Source organism: Danio aesculapii, chromosome 9, assembly GCF_903798145.1.
Source record: "Danio aesculapii chromosome 9, fDanAes4.1, whole genome shotgun sequence".
Taxonomy (NCBI): domain Eukaryota; kingdom Metazoa; phylum Chordata; class Actinopteri; order Cypriniformes; family Danionidae; genus Danio; species Danio aesculapii.
In genome coordinates, this window is record NC_079443.1 from 44447719 (window position 1) to 44468012 (window position 20294).

At 36.4% G+C, this 20294-nt stretch overlaps 1 protein-coding gene across 3 annotated transcripts in view; it reads right to left on the minus strand.

The window, feature by feature from the left end:
• Positions 1 to 307: 307 nt before the first annotated feature.
• The window catches only part of znf385b (zinc finger protein 385B), a 316695-nt gene continuing 296708 nt past the window's right edge, over positions 308 to 20294 (minus strand). For all 3 annotated transcript variants that reach the window (XM_056465829.1, XM_056465830.1, XM_056465831.1), the window contains 4 exons: positions 14011 to 14322; positions 10410 to 10594; positions 6487 to 6588; positions 308 to 4551 (listed from right to left, as the gene is read on the minus strand). In XM_056465829.1, coding sequence (XP_056321804.1) covers positions 4339 to 4551; positions 6487 to 6588; positions 10410 to 10594; positions 14011 to 14322 — 812 coding nt within the window. In that variant the 3' untranslated portion in view covers positions 308 to 4338. The remainder of the gene's footprint in view (positions 4552 to 6486; positions 6589 to 10409; positions 10595 to 14010; positions 14323 to 20294) is intronic.

A 20294-nucleotide genomic window follows, 5' to 3' on the forward strand; every position in this document is an offset into this window, starting at 1 on the left:
CAGAGAACTGAGATATGATCATGTTAATTATATCAGCCATTCTCCCAGGAGATGAACATATCCATACAGAAAAAGACTAGACACTATAAAAAAACCATTTAAAACATTAATCAAATTACACAACACCGAAAGATTTAATCAATTTAAACAAACACATCTCCTGCACCAATTAACCAACTCAAAACATACAGTAGAAACAGCATCATTAAAAAAACAGTATTTGAAAATAAGATTCAGAGTCATAAAGCTAAACATTTAATTACGACTAAAAGAAACATACAGTATAAATTCATGAAGAAGTCATGAATTAAATATATTATTTATTGAAAATGTAGTTTCTTTATGTACAGACTCTCATACATACATACATATATTTATATATGGACTATGAAATTCCACAGTCAAATAAAGAAGTTCTCAGTGAATGGAAATTGTTCGTTCTTGTTCTCTAAAAATAATGTACCTAGTTCTCTTAGTGCCTCCCCCAGCTCATAAAATACAACTAGTATTGCAACCTGGTAGGTAAACATTAAATACACTATGGAGAATATCAATATTTAACGATCTATACATTATTGCATCGTCAGAGATCTGCAAGTCTCATGACGAATAAGGAAATCACAGAGAGGTGAAAGGCCCACAGTTTCCTATTACACACACAAAATAAAAATAGAGTTCGTTTTGTGATGAAAACGGGTTGAATTTATTTATATGACAAAAAAAGGAGGAAGCCGAACACACATGGAGAAGAAAAACACTGTTTCCAGTTAGAGAAAAGGGGGAAAAAAAAAGTGGACGGCACTGAAGTACTGGTGATTGAGCTTATTGACTACACGATACAAGACAGCACACGGGCCAAAAAACTGCATCACAGGCTCCCTGACAACATCAAGCCTCTGACTGAACACCTATGGTGAGATCTGGGATTGTTTCCGACAGCGCCTCAAGACGTGTGCTTGTCCATGGTTGGTTGAGTTGAATCGAGTTAAAAAGGAAGACCACGATAATTCAAGTCTTTCAGGAAGCAGTTCAACACTTTTTTTTTTTGGTTCCACTTTATATCACGTGCCCTTAACTAACATGTATCTAAATCAAAAAATAAAAGCAATGTACTTACTGTGTTATGGAAACATGGATGGATATTTTTAACACTAGAAGCACCAGGTGTTGTTGTAAACCTACTTAAAAACACTATCGGTTAGAATGTACCCATGTACATGACTGCTCTTTTAATCTACTGTTTTTAAATCGTTTAAATTAGACACTATATAACGCCACTGTCTTCCCAAAATAATGTCTCGTGTCCTGAAATCCTTGTTACCATCTGTTGCGTGTGGCGTTCACTTCTGCTCATAATTATTACTTTTAATTGATCTTTGTTGGTCTTTTTTCCCTTTTCAGTTTTCTATTGTTGATTTGGTGGCGTCAGGCCTTTAAAATGGAGGGAAGCGGACTTCTCGCGATCCCTCATTCCTCCACACCACCACAGTTTTTGACGGCTTTATTGTTGTGTTCTCCTTTATACTTTCCTTTTGATATTTGTTTGGAGTGGGGAGTTCCAACCTGCTTTAGGCTTGTTTGGTTGTTATTTATTATGTTGGGCTCCCTATCTCATGTCATTTTGGATTGTTTTGCTGGTTATGTTATGTTAATAAATAATTTAGTCGGAGCACTTTGGCTGTTGGTTATTTATGTTACATTGTGATCATGAGTCGTATTTAAACTGGGGACCGTAACACCATCACTCAAGGCATTTTGTGCTTCTAATAAATGTTTGGTGTCTATAAATTGCATTAGTTTGTGACTAAAACTGATAACGGTTGTCACATTGGTTGAAATGGGTTCTCAGCAGGCACACAATGTCATGAGACGTTAATATTAAGTTAGATTTAGTTCGTGATATCAGGTGACCAAAATTCAACGTCTAGCTAGCGTCTAAGAATGCTATTTTGACATCTAATTAACAATCATATTTAGCGAAGCCTCTCCAGTTAAACGTCTGTATCATGCATTCCACCATGTTTGCAGATATCTTACCCACACTTCTAGTTCTAATCGAATTCATGTTCCCTTAGGAATAACTGAACACGATTTTCCATTCCAATGTGCAACGTTTCCATTGTTTTTCTATGCAAACACACACTTGTTACCGTTATGCTCATGTCTCGTGTCTTTTGCTGCATCTCTCATATGAGCACTGCATTTTTAGGATGCTCAAAAATATTATACTTTTATACACAGTGCTGCTCATTAATGTCAATTTCAAGGCAGTGGACCAATCAGAAGAACTTGGAGGCAGAGCAAGCATTGACAGCTTCTGTTTACAGTAGAAAGTCGGCATGACAGCTCCTTAATTTGATGTTAAAGTCTGCTTGAAATAAAAATTTATTCACTCGTTCATTTTCTATTCGGCTTAGTACCTATATTAATCTGGGGTCGCCACAGCGGAATGAACCGCCAACTTATCCAGCATATGTTTTACGCAGCGGATGCCCTTACAGCTGCAACACATCTCTAGGAAACATCCATACACACTCATACACAACGGACAATTTAGTTCACCCAATTCTCCTGTACCGAATGTCTTTGGACTGTGGGGGAAACCGGAGCACCCGAAGGAAACCCACGTGAACACGGGGAGAACATGCAAACTCCACACAGAAACTCCACCCAGCCGAAGCTCAAAGCAGCGACCTTCTTGCTGTGAGACGACAGCACTACCTACTGCGCCACCGTGTCGCCTGAAAACAAAATTATTCTTAAGGTGAATAATTAATCTGTGCAATGGAATGACGTGAAAGTGAAAGCACCGCCTCTACTCAATATTCCATCTCAGTTGGAAGTCCACCAACATACTGAAATAAAAGTCTCACTTTAACATGGGGGAGCAGGGTGCGCTTTATTAAAAACCATTCCTAACCGCTGCATCTCATGTTTTAAGACACAAAGACTTAGAGCTCCTTAGAGTACTGTACTTCAGATTTCAACATATTATTTAGGACATACTAATTTTGAATATTATTTAGGATGGATAGTATATGCGAATTGGGACACAGCCTTGGATAGTTAATTGAAAATCTGCTATATTAGTTAATTTAGTCTCTATGGCGATTCTAGAGTTAACTGTGGGTTGAGATGAAAGGAATTGGTCAACAGTGTAATTATAAATGTAATTAATCAGATATGTAATTACGTGCTGGTGCTTATAAATACAAGTACAATATAAAGACATGAACATACACTACATGACAAAAGTCTCATTACCTATCCAAGTTTTAAGAGCAACAAATAGTTGGCTTATATGAAAGGCAAAGGCCTCTAGATTATGCTTATTTTACCAAAATAAAATATGACCATGCCTTGATTTTTAATTATTTAGTTAGAACAGTAAGGTTTGACTTTGCTTTGACTAACGTCTTGTGACTTAACAGAAATAATGTACTGTATAGAATATAAAGTCATGTTTGACTCCCATGAGCTTGGAGGACTGCATCCATACATTGCTGCATTGACTCTAATATCTTATAAATAAAGTCATCTGGAATGGCAAAGAAAGCGTTTTTGCAGGACTCCCAGAGTTCATCAAGAATTTTTAGATTCATCTTTGATGCCTCTTCCTTCATTTTACCCCAGACATGCTCAATAATGTTTATTTCTGGTGACTGGGTTGGCCAATCCTGAAGCACCTTGACCTTCTTTGCTTTCAGGAACTTTGATGTGGAGACTAAAGTATGAGAAGGAGCGCTATCCTGCTGAAGACTTTGCCCTTTCCTGTGGATTATAATGTAATGGGCAGCACAAATGTCTTGATACCTCAGGCTGTTGATGTTGCCATCCACTCTGCAGATCTCTTGCATGCCCCATACTGAATGTAACCCCAAACCATGAATTTTCCCTCACCAAACTTAACAGATTTTTGTGAAAATCTTGGGTTCATGCAGGCTCCAATAGGTCTTCTGCAGTATTTGTGATGATTAAGATGCAGTTCAACAGATGATAAATCAGAAAAATCTACCTTCTGCCACTTTTCTAAATGATCAACTAGAAGTCAAGTTATTATTTGTTGCTCTTACAACTGGGATCAACAACAAGACTTTTGTTAGGTAGTGTATATAATATATAATAAGTGAATGTACAAACTTATGAATTTAAATCTAAGCACACTGTAGTTAAGGTCATTTAATATAAAGTGAAACCATTTTTTTGTTCATTTTTTTTTAGAATTTTTGAATGCAAAAGTCCTCACGAAGACGACATCCTTCCTGGGTTTTCGTGATGGTGAGGACGGTTGAGGATAAAGTTTCAATAAATACACCACTGTTTCAAAAGTCCAGCCGCTCAGTAAGGCGCAAACAGGATGGGGCCGGTAGTAGGTCGAATGGGTCCGGGAGCGGCACGGAGAAACGAGTGCGGAAGTGAAGCCGTCTGGAAAATAGAGGGGTTGGGGCGAGGGTGGAGAGGGATAGGTGGGACTGTCGTCGTGGAGAAGGGAGGCGGGAGGAAGGCTGGTGGAATGGGCTTCACCAAGTCATTCTGCAGGGCGAGTTTGGCCTGGAGGAAAAAGAAAAACACTGAATCACTCAAGGGAGGAGGAAGAACGCTGTCCATGTCAATAAAGAAATTAAGGCTGTGTAATTAATTGAAGGGACAGTGATTATAAGGCCTAGAGTGAAATTTAATTACAGGAGTCTGATGTTATTAACCATGCAGTCTGCATGCACGATGAACTTCTAAAGTTTGAAGCAAAAACAAAAAAAAAGTCAATTATAAGCAAAAAAAAAAAAAACATGATATTATTACATTTATTAGTTTTATATTTTTGAATAATGATAAAAAATATGACGAAGAACAAAAATGTAAGGACCATTTTTAATAGTTTTATACTTTACTGATGATAAAAAATTAATTTGAATAAAAAAATTATACCATTCCATTTAGTAGTTTAATAATCAAAAAGATGATGAAGAACAAGAATTTAATATGAGATTTTTAAAATATTTTTATATTTTATATATAAAATATATATAAAATATATAATATAATATAAAATATATATAAAATATAGTTTAATATTTTTAAATAATAAAAAAGATGATGAAAAATAAAAATTTAGGAAGATAATTTTTAACAATTTTATACTTTACTGATAAAAGATTTATTTTAATAAAAAATATACTAATACATTTATTAATTTAATATTTTTAAATAATAATAAAAAGATGACAAAGAACAAGAATGTAAAAAGACCATTTTTCATATTTTTATACTTTACTGATGATAAAAAACAATAAAAAATATACTAATACATTTATTAATTAAATATTTTAAATAACGATAAAAATATGATAAAGAACAAGTATATGAGACCATTTTTTATATTTTTATACTTTACTGAAGATAATAATTAGTAGAAGATAAAGAACAAAGGCACAATTTACATAACAATACATATTTAATGTTATTTTCTAATGACAACAATCAAATTTCTTATCTGTATTAAAAATATTAACTGTTGATATTATTATTATTATTAATATTATAAATATAAATAAATATTCTTATTATTCATTAATTTTCTTCAGGCTTAGTCCCTTTATTCATCTGGGGTCGCCACTTTATTCATCAGGAATGAACCGCCAATTTATCCGTCATATGTTTTACACAGCAGATGCCCTTCCAGCTTCAACCCAGTACTAGGAAACACCCATACACACTTATTCACATTCATACACTAGGGCCAATTTAGTTTATTCAATCCACTTATAGCACATGTCTTTGAACTGGAGAAACTGTAGCACCCGAAGTAAACCCAAGCTAACACGTAAACTCCACACAGAAATGCCAACTGGCCCAGCCAGGACTTGAACCAGCAACTTTCTTGCTGTGAGGCAACAGTGCTAACCACTAAACCACTGTACCGCCCATATTCTTACTAATAAGAATATTTAAATATTTTAAGAATAACATTTTGTAGATAATAAAACATATAAAACTACTATTAATAATATTGTCGATACTAACATTATTAATAAAATTTATTATAAATAAATGATTATTATTATTTGTAAAGTATTAATTTATTACAATTATTAACCTATCCAAGTATTCAAAGGGAATTTTCAAAAATGATGAAGTATAAAATATGTAAATACAGTAACTAGAGAGTAGGAAATATAATAGTTTGTATTATGTTTTTTGTCAAATGAAACCAGAATAACACTGTGTAATGCCTGTTTGAGCTGAGCAGCAGTAATCACAGGAGGCGGAGCCTAGTGAAGGGCCAGCTGGACTACAAATGCGAAGTTGTTTCAAACATATTTTGCATATAATTTGAAAACTGACAAGTGAGCATTAAACCCTTGTGATGCATTAGCATCCCAAAGAGGCTAAAAAGTGTGGAACAAACTCCTCACAGCACTGCTACTTGAGATGCGAGCAACACTTGATGAAAGCGCTTGATTATAAAGAGCATAAATAATGCATTACTGCCAGAGAGCTGGAGCTGCGCTGCTGTTTGTTGTATGGGCTGTATTTGGGTTTGGTGGGTTTGCCTGCCACTTTGTCCTTGTGCCGCCTGCTGGAGATGTGCTGTGAAGAAAACACCTTACATTAGTTCTGAGTGAGCCATATGCATTTATGGCCTAATTCAGTACCAGTTATCAAAGCCTAAACTGCATAACAGGAAGCACAACTCTTCAGTATGCAAATGGTAAAGATCAAGCTACAGAATCACATCAACACTTTCATTATTTATATCTGCTTGTGTTATGTGTTGTTGTAAACTGCATAAATAATGATCATGCAATAAAGCAGGCAAACATTACAATAGCTTTGTTTCCATCCACCTATATTTATGTGCATTTTGGAATATCGCATACAAATATGCTTGATGGAAATGACAAGGTGTGCAAAAATGTGGAAAATGTGCATAAAAACATATATGAGTAGGATAAACTTTTTAATTATTAATAAAATATGTGCATAAACTATACCCATGTTTCCATGCAAAGAAGTGAATTAAATTTATGCACAAAACTGGAATATTGCATGAAACGTTTGCAAGCTAAGCACTGTTTCCATCCACAGAGTCCAAGAGAACAAAATCATCACATTCTGATAAGCTGGTGCCAAATATCAAAACAAAAATGGAAGTTTCCCCATTAGGAGAAGGCCCTTTTTCATATATAATAACTTAATGGTGTATATGCACACAGACTTTTAATTTCAGTCAGCCAGACCCAGGGCTTCTGGTGAATTGTCATCCAATACATCCCAACATCCAATTTGTTGCATTTAGGCCCTATCCCAATTCTACCCCTTAGCCCTTCCCTTTACCCCACCCCTCGTTTTGGGGTAGGGTGTCCCAATTCTCTTTAGCTTGAAGGCGTAAGGCTAAGGGGAAGGGGTAGATAGCCCTTCGAACAAAGATTTTTCAGGACAACACTCAAAACCAAGGGGTAGGAAAATTTCCCAGAATACACCAGCCACAACGGCAGGATCGCAGCACCCGGAAGTAAGAGATCCACAAATTAGTATTTTTTGTCATTATTATGATTTTTTACAACAAACAAGCACGTTTCAATATATTCATAACCACGCTCGTGTTTTACCACCATGCTTTGAAAAATAAAAAAACGCTAAAATAAAACCAACTAAATTTTGCGATCTATAATCCCTAATAATAACTCCTGAACAGCCGTCTCACAACATTCTGACACCCGATGACACTCGAATCCCCTGTCAAAACAGTCTAGTGGCTGGGAATGAGCTTTTTACTGTGTCTGCAATAATGTAAATGTTGTTTTGGTGTGTTTACATAGATGAATATGGCCACTGTGTAAATGCACAGTATTACTATCTTATTCCCACATTATATCGTTATGATAACATAATATATGCCTTCAGTGATTTCCTGAAGATAAATACCAAAACACAACTGGAATAACTACAGCAGTCGCAATTGTCTGATCTCATATGAAGCAAGAGATCGCGATGACATCTGATGATGTGTGCAGGTGCTGTAGTGCTGTCCCAATTCTTAGGGGTAATTTTTAAAGTCCTTCCCCTTCACCCTCGGTTTTAAGGGCCAAGGGGAAGGGGTAGGGGAACAAAAATAGAATTGGGATTGGGCCTTAAGATCTGATTTCTTTAAATAACAGTGATCTTCATTGCCTGGCTGAGATACGATTTAAAGTGGGTCTCAGACCGGATAAGAAGCACTGCATTAAATTCTATTTTTTCATATATAATACAGAAATTAATTTTACCCTGGTATTTTCAATAGAGTTTGCGCTAGCCTGCTGCTCCTGATGGGTGCGTGCGTTTAAATGGTTCTTGAACCTTATGAAATTGAAAGTAGTCACATAAACCTTTCACGGAAATTCATCATTGGCTAAAAAAACATTATCTGTGCATATAGCCCATTGCGTCTTAGAACACTTAGATGAAATGCAATGTGCGCAGTCATGTCATCTTGGTTTTGAAGGCGGGAGATCATCTCTTCTCTCACTTCTTGAAAGAGTTCTGCTGATGTTTTCCATCAAGGATGGTCGTCATTTCTTTCTCACAAAAAATGTTCGGACCTCATCATCCACCCAAACATACCTGTCAATTTCCCCTATTGTTGTTGTATGCACAAAATGTATGCACATCTTGGCATTTCCATTCAGGGTTTTTATGCCATAATCCAATTTACGCATAAAAATAGGTGTATGGAAATGCAGCTACTGATAGACACGCTTTTATAGAATAAATTCCAGTATGTGCATTAGGAAAAGTCATGTGATTTTGTTATAAGAGATGATATGATGATAAAAATGGGTGTGATGGACAGCATTAATGGATAAACCTGCTGGCTGACCACATTGTAAAACATCTGAAATGTTGTTTTGGTCATTCTAAGCCTTAACAAACGTCCGTCTTCAAAGTAGTTCAGAATATTACTTCCAGTCTGTTTCCAAAGAGCGTCTAATGCCTACAAACACCACAACGTGTTCATTGTGAATAAGCATTGTATTGGAAAGGTACAAGTCATTTATTATTTAAGAAAAAGACTGAAGCAACTTTTTTCCATCCAACGAGTCCAAGGGAACAAAACCGTAATTTCCTGAGAAACTTGCACCAAATATCAAATGAAAAATGGAAGTTGCTGCATTAGGAGAAGGTCTTTTTTATACAACTTATTTGCGTCTTAGAACATGTAGATGAAACGCAATGTGCGCAGTCATGTCATCTTGCTTTTGACAGCAGGAGATCATCTCCACTTGCAGTTCTTGGAAGATCTGTGAGTTCCACTGATGTTTTCCATCAAGGTTGGTCGTCACTTCTTTCTCATGCATCACATTTAAAAATGTTCGGACCTCATCGTCCACCCAAACATACCTGTCATTCTCCGCCATTGTTTTTTTCACATGATCTGTTGAAGCAAAATAACATGACCTTTTGATGCGTATGCTGGAATTTATTCAGTAAATATGTTTCCTTCGAAGTTTATTTTTTCTTATCGGATAAAAAGTTTATACTCTCATTTTTTATATGCATTTTCAAAGTCTATGCAAATCTTGGTGTTTCATCCAGGGTTTTTTAAGCCATAATCCAAATTGCACATAAAAATAGGTGTATGGAAATGCAGCTACTGATAGACACATTTTTACAGAATAAATTCCAGTATGCGCATTAGGAAAAGTCATGTGATTTTGTTATAAGAGATCATGTGATGATAAAAATGGGTGCAATGGCGAGTATTAATAGATAAACTAGCTGGCCGACCACATTGTAAAACATCTGAAATGTTGTTTTGGTCATTCTATGCTTTAACAAAAGTGCTTCATCAATGTAGTTCAGTATTGATACTTCCAGAACTGCGGAGCATGTGAAATTCTGTCGTACATTGTTGTGAAAAGGGGCAGTATTTTCAATGGAGTTTCTGTGCTAGCCTGCTGCTAATGACGGCGTCTACGTTTAAACAGTTTTTCGTCTCGTTTTATGCTATAACAACCAAATGGCTGCTTAAGTTTATTTAACTTATTATATTTGAATTACATTACAACATCAATGCTGTAAAAGAAACCTCATGAAATTGAAAATGGTCACATAAAGCTGTCACCGGAAATTTATCATTGGCTGAAAAACACTAGTTGTGCATAAAGTCCATTGCGTCTTAGAATACGTACTGAGGAAACAGTACTATATTATACTATTTACAAGTAATTTATTATTTAAGAAAAAGACTGATGCAGCTTCTCCTTTTATTTATTTTTTTGATATTTGGCGCCAGTATCTTTGACTGAATCTGACTGAATGGAAATGCTGCTTTATTCGCAAATCTTTTATGCGATATTCCAGTTTTGCGCATAAATTTAATTCGCATCTTTGGATGGCAACATAGTTAGCGAAACCCAAGTGAATACCTGTTTAAGCTGGATTTCTGAGTTGACGTGGACATCACAGATTTCACAATGAAACGTCTTGTTCTGTAAGCCTGAGCCTTTGTTCAGCTGTGTGGCCTGAACTTTGAGTTTGGACCCGGTTCTGGGGTACGATTTAATGGGACCTGCTCCATTTCGTGCCTCCAGCATGGTTTTGTGCTTTGAACCTGATGAAACAGACAAACAGGAATGTTTTCACTGGGAAAAAAAACACCAATAAGACAAATCAGTTGATTCAGCGCCACTGTTAAGCTTTTTTTGGCTGGTTGATTTTACTTGGCACTTGTTAATTTCTCACACTGGATATCTGAATTGAGTCTGCCAAGATCTTTTATTTACGTGCTGATTGCTGCTTATTTTTACAGTCTAGGATTGTGGAATGCACAAGCACAGAGTGATTTTGTTGTAGGTATAATAATATTAACCAAACTGTGATGATTTCATGTACATTTTATTTGCCATTGACTCACAATTTCTTATACTCATTAGACTCCTTGTCTCTCAATTGGTGAGAATGAGACCATCACCGATTAAAATGTCAGACACGAGAGTGCCATTAGGTTTCCTGGCCTGATGTGTTTCCATGAATCAGTTCGAACTGTGTTTAAGGGTGTGTTCACACTTGGCATATTTGGTTGTTATTAGAACAAACTCTAGTGTGATGACCATGCTGGTGCAGTTCAGTTGAATTGAGTAGTCTGGGACATCTGAAATGACAAGCTTCTGTCTACTTCCAATCTCTAGTGTGATTTAACTGAAATATGAATAAAATTCGGAGTAAACACATCTAAAGATTAGACCCTAACAATGGTTTTGCAACACAAACCAACAAAATTGTTTGTAACTTTTTGATGTAGTGGCTAATTTGTATCCGATTTGTACATTTTAGTATGATTTACTCACCCCTAATGAGGGGTGGTGTTTGGAGGCATGCCTCCCTTTATAAATCATATGTTTTTACTTGAATTAAATCCTAAGAATTCATAAGAATTAGCCACTTTTCTAACAATATGTAAAATGGTTAAGTTTCGTCATAAGATCGGGCTGGATTTTCTCACTTCTAAAGTCAAAACCAGGCACTCAAAGCATGTCTATTCAGCAGTTGTGTGTGAACGAGGAATTTCTGGTGCCGTTTAGTCTCATTTACACATTATTTAAGCTCTTCACAAGTTCTAAAGTGATAAAATACCATCACATTTGTTTAGTCCAGCACACAAAACATTGTTTTGAATGTTTAGTTTCTATAAATATATTAAGCAGCACAACTGTGATAATAAGAAATGTCTCTTTAGCAGCATAAGGCATAACAGAATGATTTTCGATGGATCATGTGACACTGACTGGACTGGAATATTAATGCTGAAAACTGAACATTATTACCTTTTATTTTTTTTTATTTATTTCTTTTATTCTTTTATTAAATTACCTTTTATATCTACAATACATTTTAAATTCGACATTACTGTATGATAAATAGATTTTTGTGTGACAACATTTTTTACCACATTTTTACTGTATTTTACTTGTATTAAACGGTTAGCTCACCCAAAAATGATAAAAAATCCCATGATTTTCTCACACTCAAGGCATCCTTGGGGTATATGACTTTCTTCTTTCAGTCAAATCCCATTTGAGTTACATTAAAACAAATCTTGGGCTTTTCCAGATCTGCAGTTGGACAGTCTTTTTTACAGCGCTTCTACATTTGTTTAATCAGCACATGCAGCCCACTCTTCAGGTTGATTTATACTTCTGTGTTAATCACACACATATGGTCAGCGCAGCCTCTGCACAGTCACATAGCCCATGCTGTGGCTGACACAGACGGTGATGTGCACCTCTCAAAAAATGTTACTACAGTTCGCAATGACGAGTAGCTAAAGCTCTGTTATTGGTCAGCTTGATATCGTTGAGGAGTGTAGGCGAGACAGAGAGCCACGAGAACCCATTAAAGTAAGTGTTTAGAAGTGTCGAGTCTCATGAAGGAGCTCCAGGTGGAAAGTTTGGTTTTGTGTTTACCTTATGATTAAAGTTTTGCACGTCCTCAGAATAAGCGAGTTTGAACTACTTGTACATTAAGGTAGCCTTCAAAAAAAAACAAGGGACCCGTTAAGAAACTCGACACGGAGGAACATAAAAACCTGCTGCCAGCTAGCGTTTCAGAAGTGTTATTGCAGAGCAACACAAACAGCATGCAAAAGTATAAATGCACGCCAACTCGCAAGGCAAGCGATGTGCGTCCGCTGATCACTCGACGCAGAAGCATAAACCAGACTTTTCAACTGCACACGGTATTCGGACACAAATGTTGGAATATGCCCCCTTGTGGTAGTCACACAGAACTTTTAGGATTCTCATGTACCATGGAAGAGAAAAGCTGATTCTCACGGTGCCGCAAATAAAGGAGTGCGAAAACAAAAGCCTTTAATCTATGTGTGCTCACTATGATAAAATTAATGAATTAACGAATACTAGAAATTCATAGACCACTAAAACTTTTTGAAGGGAATGTGGAGACAGATTTTAAAAATAAGGAGATGATCGAAACTCGACGCAGCTCTCAGACTACTCTCCATTGGAAATGAATGACTTTTGAAATGAATGTCGTTTGTCGTGTGCAGAGGAAAGGTCGCTTGTAGAGATAAAAACACACACTCCTATCTAGTTGGTGGCGCTAATGCACCAAAAGAAAATAGATCTTAAAAGAATGAGAATTAGACGATGACCTTCACTCGCTGTAAGTTACACAGAACAGTTTCTTACAAAAATACATGTATTTGCTACAGGAGACCTTTAAATTTACCCATTTTTATAACAGATGGTTTCGCTTTATTGGACTTCTTTTGGACTGTTGATAAAAAACAGCCGACCGTTGCTATTGTAGATCTGGAAAACCGCAAGATAATTTTTAACACAACTCTGATTCGACTGAAAGATTAAAGTCATATTTACCTAGAATGTCTTAAGGGTGAGTAAGTCATGGGGTGAATTTTGTATGAACTAAACTTAAAAGAAAGATTTGGTAGAAAGAAACTCTAGTTAATTTTAAAAAGCAAACGAATAAATATAAATATCTTGAAATGAATAAGATAAATACCTAATGTCATCAAAAGGCTAAAAAAACAATAAAATATTTTCGCAGCTATATCATCAGCCCAAGTCCGACTCCAACCCAAAGATCAAATTCCTCCATGTGTGTCTGGATAATGTTTCTAAGGTAATTTCTTGTAGATGAAATATTTCAGAGCTAACCCTAACTACAAAAAAAAAATATATATTGACTACATAAATGTCCATGACTTCTTAATATTTAATTAGTCCCCATGACTTTCCCAGGCTTTTAAAAAAATTCCTCAATATCTCAGGTTTTCCATGATCGCGGGGGCCCTGTCTACATTTTCCAGCTCTTCATGCATTATCAATGATGAGCCTCACACTGTTTGTGATTTATGTTGTAACTATGAGTACATTTCCACATTCCCAAGCCTCGGAGGGTCACTTCATGAAACATTTAAAGAAGAAGGCATATCGCAGAGAAAGCCGTGGGAAAGACATTGCTCGCGGAGGCAGATGTTCTCCACACCTGTGTTGTGGGCCTCCAGCTGTGAGAGGGAGTTGACAGCCACTTTGCACAGCGAACAGTACAGGAGCTTTTTGGCTTTCTCCTCCTCGGAATCCACGCTGGGCTCTGACGAGGCTGTTGGCAACGCTGCTGGTTTGGAGGTGTTCTTTAGGGCCACTGCGAGTCCTGTCGGCTCAGTGGGTGGGCTGGCATGCTCGGGTGCCGTCTTGCAAGGGCTGGGCACTAATGCCACCTCGGGCTCAACAGGAGCTGGCACAAAAGCTTGCGGGGAGGCTGGGACTTTGTGCGCAGCCAACGGCTCTGTACTTTTCTCTGGGAACATAAGAGAAAGACAGAAAGAGAGAGAGAGAGAGAGAGAGAGAAACAAGGAAAGAGCAAATCTGACAGTTAGTGGTGAAGGGCTCAGCGTGTTGTGTAGTGTGCTGACACATTTTCAACTCTGTTCAGTCTTTTTTTTCCACGATTTTGTGTGTTCGGGTTTGATATAAGGTCCTTCGCTGCAGGCAACCACTCTAGTTTAGATGTCAGATCACTTATAACCAGATTACTTACAAATAGTTGTGCACTACTGACAGCAAATTACACGCAGAAAATAAACCGTTGATAATGTAATTAATAGATTTGATACCTTTTACACTGCAAAAATGCTTTTCTTACTTAGATTTTTTTGTCTTGTTTCTAATCCAAATATCTAAAAATTCTTAAATCAAGAAGAATTTTCTAGACAAGCAAAACAATGTCTTGTTTTAAGAAATAATATGTCAAAATGAAGAGAGTTTTAAAACAAGCAAATTCCTTCCTTGCTCCTTAAAACAAGCAATATTATCTGCCAATAAGGTACGCAAAATAATCTTATGTCAATAGGAAAAACAAGATTATTTTGCTTAACCCATTTTAAGGTTTAAGAAAAAACTCACTCAATATTCTCTTTATTCTCTATTTCCACCTTGGGATACTCATCGCGAGGCCCTCAGAGACTATGCAGCGCCACTGATTCAATACAAGACCAGCGTTGAGAGGATCCCAAGATGATCTCAAGGTTTCCATAATCCTAGACCAGGCCGTATCCTGAGCCGCTGCTGTGGTGGTCATGGAGGAGTGGAGAGCATGAGACTGATTCCTGTGACGCTTCGGGGACAGACGAGTCTCGCTGATGTCCAGCTTCTCCAAAGCCTAGACTGCAGCTCTACACAAGACGTTGCCCAATTGAGCCTGGTTTCTCTCTAGGTTTTTTAAATCTTCACTTTCACCAATTGGTGAAGTTTTTTCCTCTCCGCTCTTGCCACTGGCTTGCAGGGTTCGGGATCTGTAGAGCTGCACATCGATGAATTTGCTCTTCAGTGTTTGGACTCTCAGTAGTGATTATTAAACCAGACTGAACTGAGCTAAACTGAACTGAATTTAAACACTGAATACTGGACTGGCACTGTTTCAATTTACAATGATCTTCTGTGTGAAGCTGCTTTGACACAATCCACATTGTAAAAGCGCTGAATTGAATTGAATTGAATTGAATATTGGCATTTATTTCTCAAAACAAGACATTATGTTTTGCTTACCTAGAAAATGCTTCTTGATATAAAAAAATAGATATTTGGACTAGAAACAAGACAAAAAATCTAAGTAAGAAGTTTTTTGCAATGCATGTAAGCAATCTAACTTTTTTAAACTACAAAGTATCTTCATGAGATAAAATCGGGCTGGATTTTTTTTTATAAATAAAAAGAGCTGCACATAACTGGAGTCAAATACAGACACTAAAAGCATGTCTACTTCAGCAGTTTTGTGTGAATTAGAATTTTCTGGTTCTGTTTAAACATCTTTACACATTATTTAAGCTTCTTCTAACCAATATTTGGTTTCTATGAACATATTATGAACCAGGGGCAGCACGGTGGCTCAGTGGTTAGCACTATCGCCCCAGCCAATTAGAACATTCAGACGCATCCACATTCACGCTGTTTATTAAAATAAAAGCCTTTGAATATTTTTCCAGACACATTTAGATGCTAGATGTTAGTCAGATAATGTTTCTATGTTCCTTCTTAATGGCAACTGTGAAGAAAATTATCGCTGAAATGCTTATGATAAACCGCTGTTTGTTTACCTTCAAGCTCTGCTACAGTTGCTTGACGTGTGTGCACGTGAAGCAGCTGGTGAGTGCCAGCACACACATATTATGTACCTTCAATCATCAACAAAACCCGAGCCCTTCTATGTTTACAAATACAAGCGCAGCAGTTTTGAGGTCATTTCTGGTTAATGATGTCAGAATTTACCAGTATTTTGGAACGGATGTGTGAATGGTCTTTTCTGGAAAAATTCCTGAAAGTTTTTGCCTGTGTGAACAGCGCTTCTTTAAATCTACCGGTAAAGTCGGTTATTTTCCAGATATTTACCGGTATCACTGTGTGAAAGAGGCTATTGAGTGTCTTTACTACTTTGGTTGTCCAGTACTTTTAAATGTTTATGAACTGTTTTCAAAAACTAGATTTTCTTGTAGTTTACAACATACAAATAACAGCTTGGTTTAAAAAAAGCACTTTAAAACTCATTTGCATTTGAAATCATGTCTTGTCTTTGTATTTTCAAGTAAATAAAACTGCCAAAATGCATACAAAATTCTGTAATAAGTTGAAAATTAAATTTAAGTAGAACGAAAGAAATCAAAGAACAAACTGAAATGGCATCATTTCGAACAAATTCCAGCTGAAATGAAGTTTGAAGCAGCTATCAAAAGCAAACATTTTGAGAGAGTTTGTTTTGGCCCTCAAACACATTTGAGTAATCATTGTTCAGTGGCAATTATACAATCGGGCTGAGGGCTGGGCCTAGCCTTCTTTGACAAGTTAGAACTTCACTGTAAAAAAATGCTACAGTAAAAATCTGTAACCTGGTTAACAGTATGTTTCCTTAATATATACGGCGAATAACTGTAAATTGACTTTCCCAGAATTTCCTGCATGGCACATCACTTTTTATGCTTTTTGTTGACGCTATTATGGATCTTTTTAGTTGTTTCTCCATCAGTTATGTACATTAGAGATTTATGCTACATCTAATGTTGATAAACAAAGTTTATTTCATGACTTTAATTTTATGTGTGTTACCAAACTGGTGTTTAGTAGCTGTGTGAATGACACTGAGCACCTTCTATACAATAATACACTTCTCTGCTCGTGGGAAAAATTGTTTGTGATGAGCATTGGTTCATTATGTAACTTTCTCATCACCACCTGCATATGGCTGTGCTAACGTGTCTGACTGTGTAACAAAAGATGTGTAGATGTTGGTAATTCAAAATACCGCCACATTACCTCTTTAAAGGAATAAAATACGATAGTTTACTGTAAAAATTTGAAATTACTTTTATGGTTTGTATCGTATTTTTAACCTTGAAATACTGGCAACCACAGCTGCCACTTTTTTACCGTAAATTTTATGGATTTATTTTTTACAGTGTTGGAGTGTCAAGGCCAGTCTAAATTGGATGGCTGGGTTTAGGGTTGTGGTAGATGTTAATAAAATACAATAATGATAAATGTAATAAATAATATAAACAATTCTCGTTAACTTCCGACTGCAACTCTATCTGATCTAGCAACAACCCGAGTATGTCCCCAGTCTGGAGGTATTATAAAGTTGATGACGACAACATTGCCATAGCAAACTGTGAGATATGTAAACTTGGGATTACAAGAGGTGAAGAGTTGATGCTATTTATTACTTGACTGTTCAAGCTACCTCACAGAAGTGCTCTGTTTGTTAACAGAGTTGTTGAATGTTAAAATAAGGTGAATTAAATCAAAAATAAGGAACATCCTGGATCTGTTTCTTCGCTCTTCTTTATTATTTATTTATTTATTGTATAAGTATCGGATCCTGTTTTGGTATCGGTAGATACTCAGAATCAAATGACTCAGACTTGAGGGCAAAAAAACCTGATTAGGGCATCCCTAGTTTGTAGTGTTAAGCAAAGCGGGCATATATCTCATTTAAAAAGATGGTATCGGAACAGTTTATGGTTTCAAATACTCACTGATAACGATGCCATAATTTTTGCAGGATCAGCAACTATTTCCAATACTAATATCGGTATTGGAACAACCCTATAATTTTTGACATCAGATAAAATAATTCAGATTAAATATAATGCGCCACCACCCAACACTGGTTACAGTGGAGCCAAGTAAGGTCAGGCTCTCTCCTAACACCATTGAGGGCTTGGGTTCGCGTTCAGTAATGTGATAGGACGTGACCCTTGGATCGCCCACAACCCTCGCACCCTTCTCATAGCGTTAGATGCCGCTGGAGGCACCATGAAGCACTCAATGTCAGATGCTTGTACTCTCCACCCACTCTCTAACAGGCCTCTGAGGGAATACTCCGCTGCTTTATATGAATGTCACTCTCTGCTCCTGCTTTTTTTTTTCTTTCCCCGAGGACTCAAAGCAGCCAGAACAGTCTAATGTTCCCCCATACAGTGACATTACACCCGCTGACACTAACCTGAACCTCTAGGCTGGAGCTGCTGCACTTTTGCATTTTTCTGTTTTCTCCAAGTTTCGGTTTAGATTCCAAATCTTTCAATGCGTGGTGGATAGACGTGAAGACATATGCCCCTTTGTTCTAGATCTTGCTATTTTTTGCAGTGAGTCATAAAGGAAGCATTGTAGCTGAATAACAAAACAGATCAGAGATGAAGTACAAAGTTTTGGTAAAACTTTTCAAAACTGACGGAAATTATAGGCTCTGTTTCAAAACCTAGAAGGCTCAGTTTGGAACTAATCATACAAATCTCAAGCTGACAGAAAAGTGATGTTCAGTTAATGTTGTGATACTCTAATGAGCATAAAATATGCAGCACACACAAATATGGGGTCCAATTAATCATTACTTTTTTGGTATGAAAATATATGAATATTTGTAAGATACTCCTGTAGCTTGAACAATGAGTGTGATTAAACCAATTAAAGTAATTTAGTAATATGATTATTGCGCTGGCGAGTGTGTGTCTGTCTCTTTCTCTCTCTTTTTATTTGCAGGCCCGCCTTAATTATGCAGACGACGTGCCCTGGGATTGGCTGGAGTGACCCAGTGCTTCCTTCAAATAAAGGAAAGCGGGTGTGGAAAGAGAGAGTTGGTTGGCGTGTTGTTTTGGGTTTGGTGTGCTATAAAAACTATTTTGTTTCTAAGTGTTATTTTTGATTGTGTTTCCTGTCTTGGTGTGTAAGTTTTGACTCTTTGTTGTGTCTATCCATGTTTCCCCCTCTTGTTATTTTGTTTTTGGTTTGTTTGTTTGTTGATATTGTAAATACTGACTTCTGTATACGGTGAGAAGCAGTAGGGGTTGGACGCCACACTTTTCTTTTGTGTAAATGTTTCCTCCTGTTTTTTTTTTAATACAGTTGAAATCAGAATTATTAGCCCCCCTTTGAATTTTTTTATTTTTTAAATATTTCACAAATTATATTTAAGAGAGCAAGGAAATGTTCACAGTATATCTAATAATATTTTTTCTTCTGGGGAAAGTTTACTTTGACTAGAATAAAAGAAGTTTTAAATTTATTATGAACCATTTTAAGGTCAAAATTATTAGCCCCTTTAAGATAATTTTTTTTTTCAATTATCTGCAGAACAAACCATCATTATACAATAACTTGCCTAATTACACTAACCTGCCTAGTTAACCTAATTAGCCTAGTTAAGCCTTTATGTCACTTTAAGCTGTATAGAAGTGTCTTAAAAATATCTAGTAAAATATTATTTACTGTCATCATGGCAAAGATAAAATAAATCAGTTATTATAAATGAGTTATTAAAACTATTATGCTTGGAAATGTGTTAAAGAAATCTTCTCTTCGTTAAACAGAATATGGGGAAAAAATAAACAGGGGGGCTAATAATTCTGACTTCAACTGTACAAAGTCAGGGAGGCTGGGGTGGATTTTGTATTTTTATTTCTGTTATTTTGTTAAGTGTAGCTAGTTGTGGGTTATTTTGTGGGTCCTCTCCGAGGTATAGGCTTCAAGTTTTTGGGTGTTTAAAAAAAAAAAGAAAAAGACAAAAAAAAAGACACACCTGACTCCAAAGGGTCATAAAAGTGAATTTTATTTGTCCGGTGTTCTTTTATGTAGAGACCAGGGTCATAACATAATGTTAAATAATACATATCTTGAATATACCTCACAATATGTAGGGGAGAGAGGGCACGAAAGTAATGACGGACAAAACCAACAAAGCGATTTTCTCAAAGCCCTGACAACATTTGGTTTCCAGGCTAT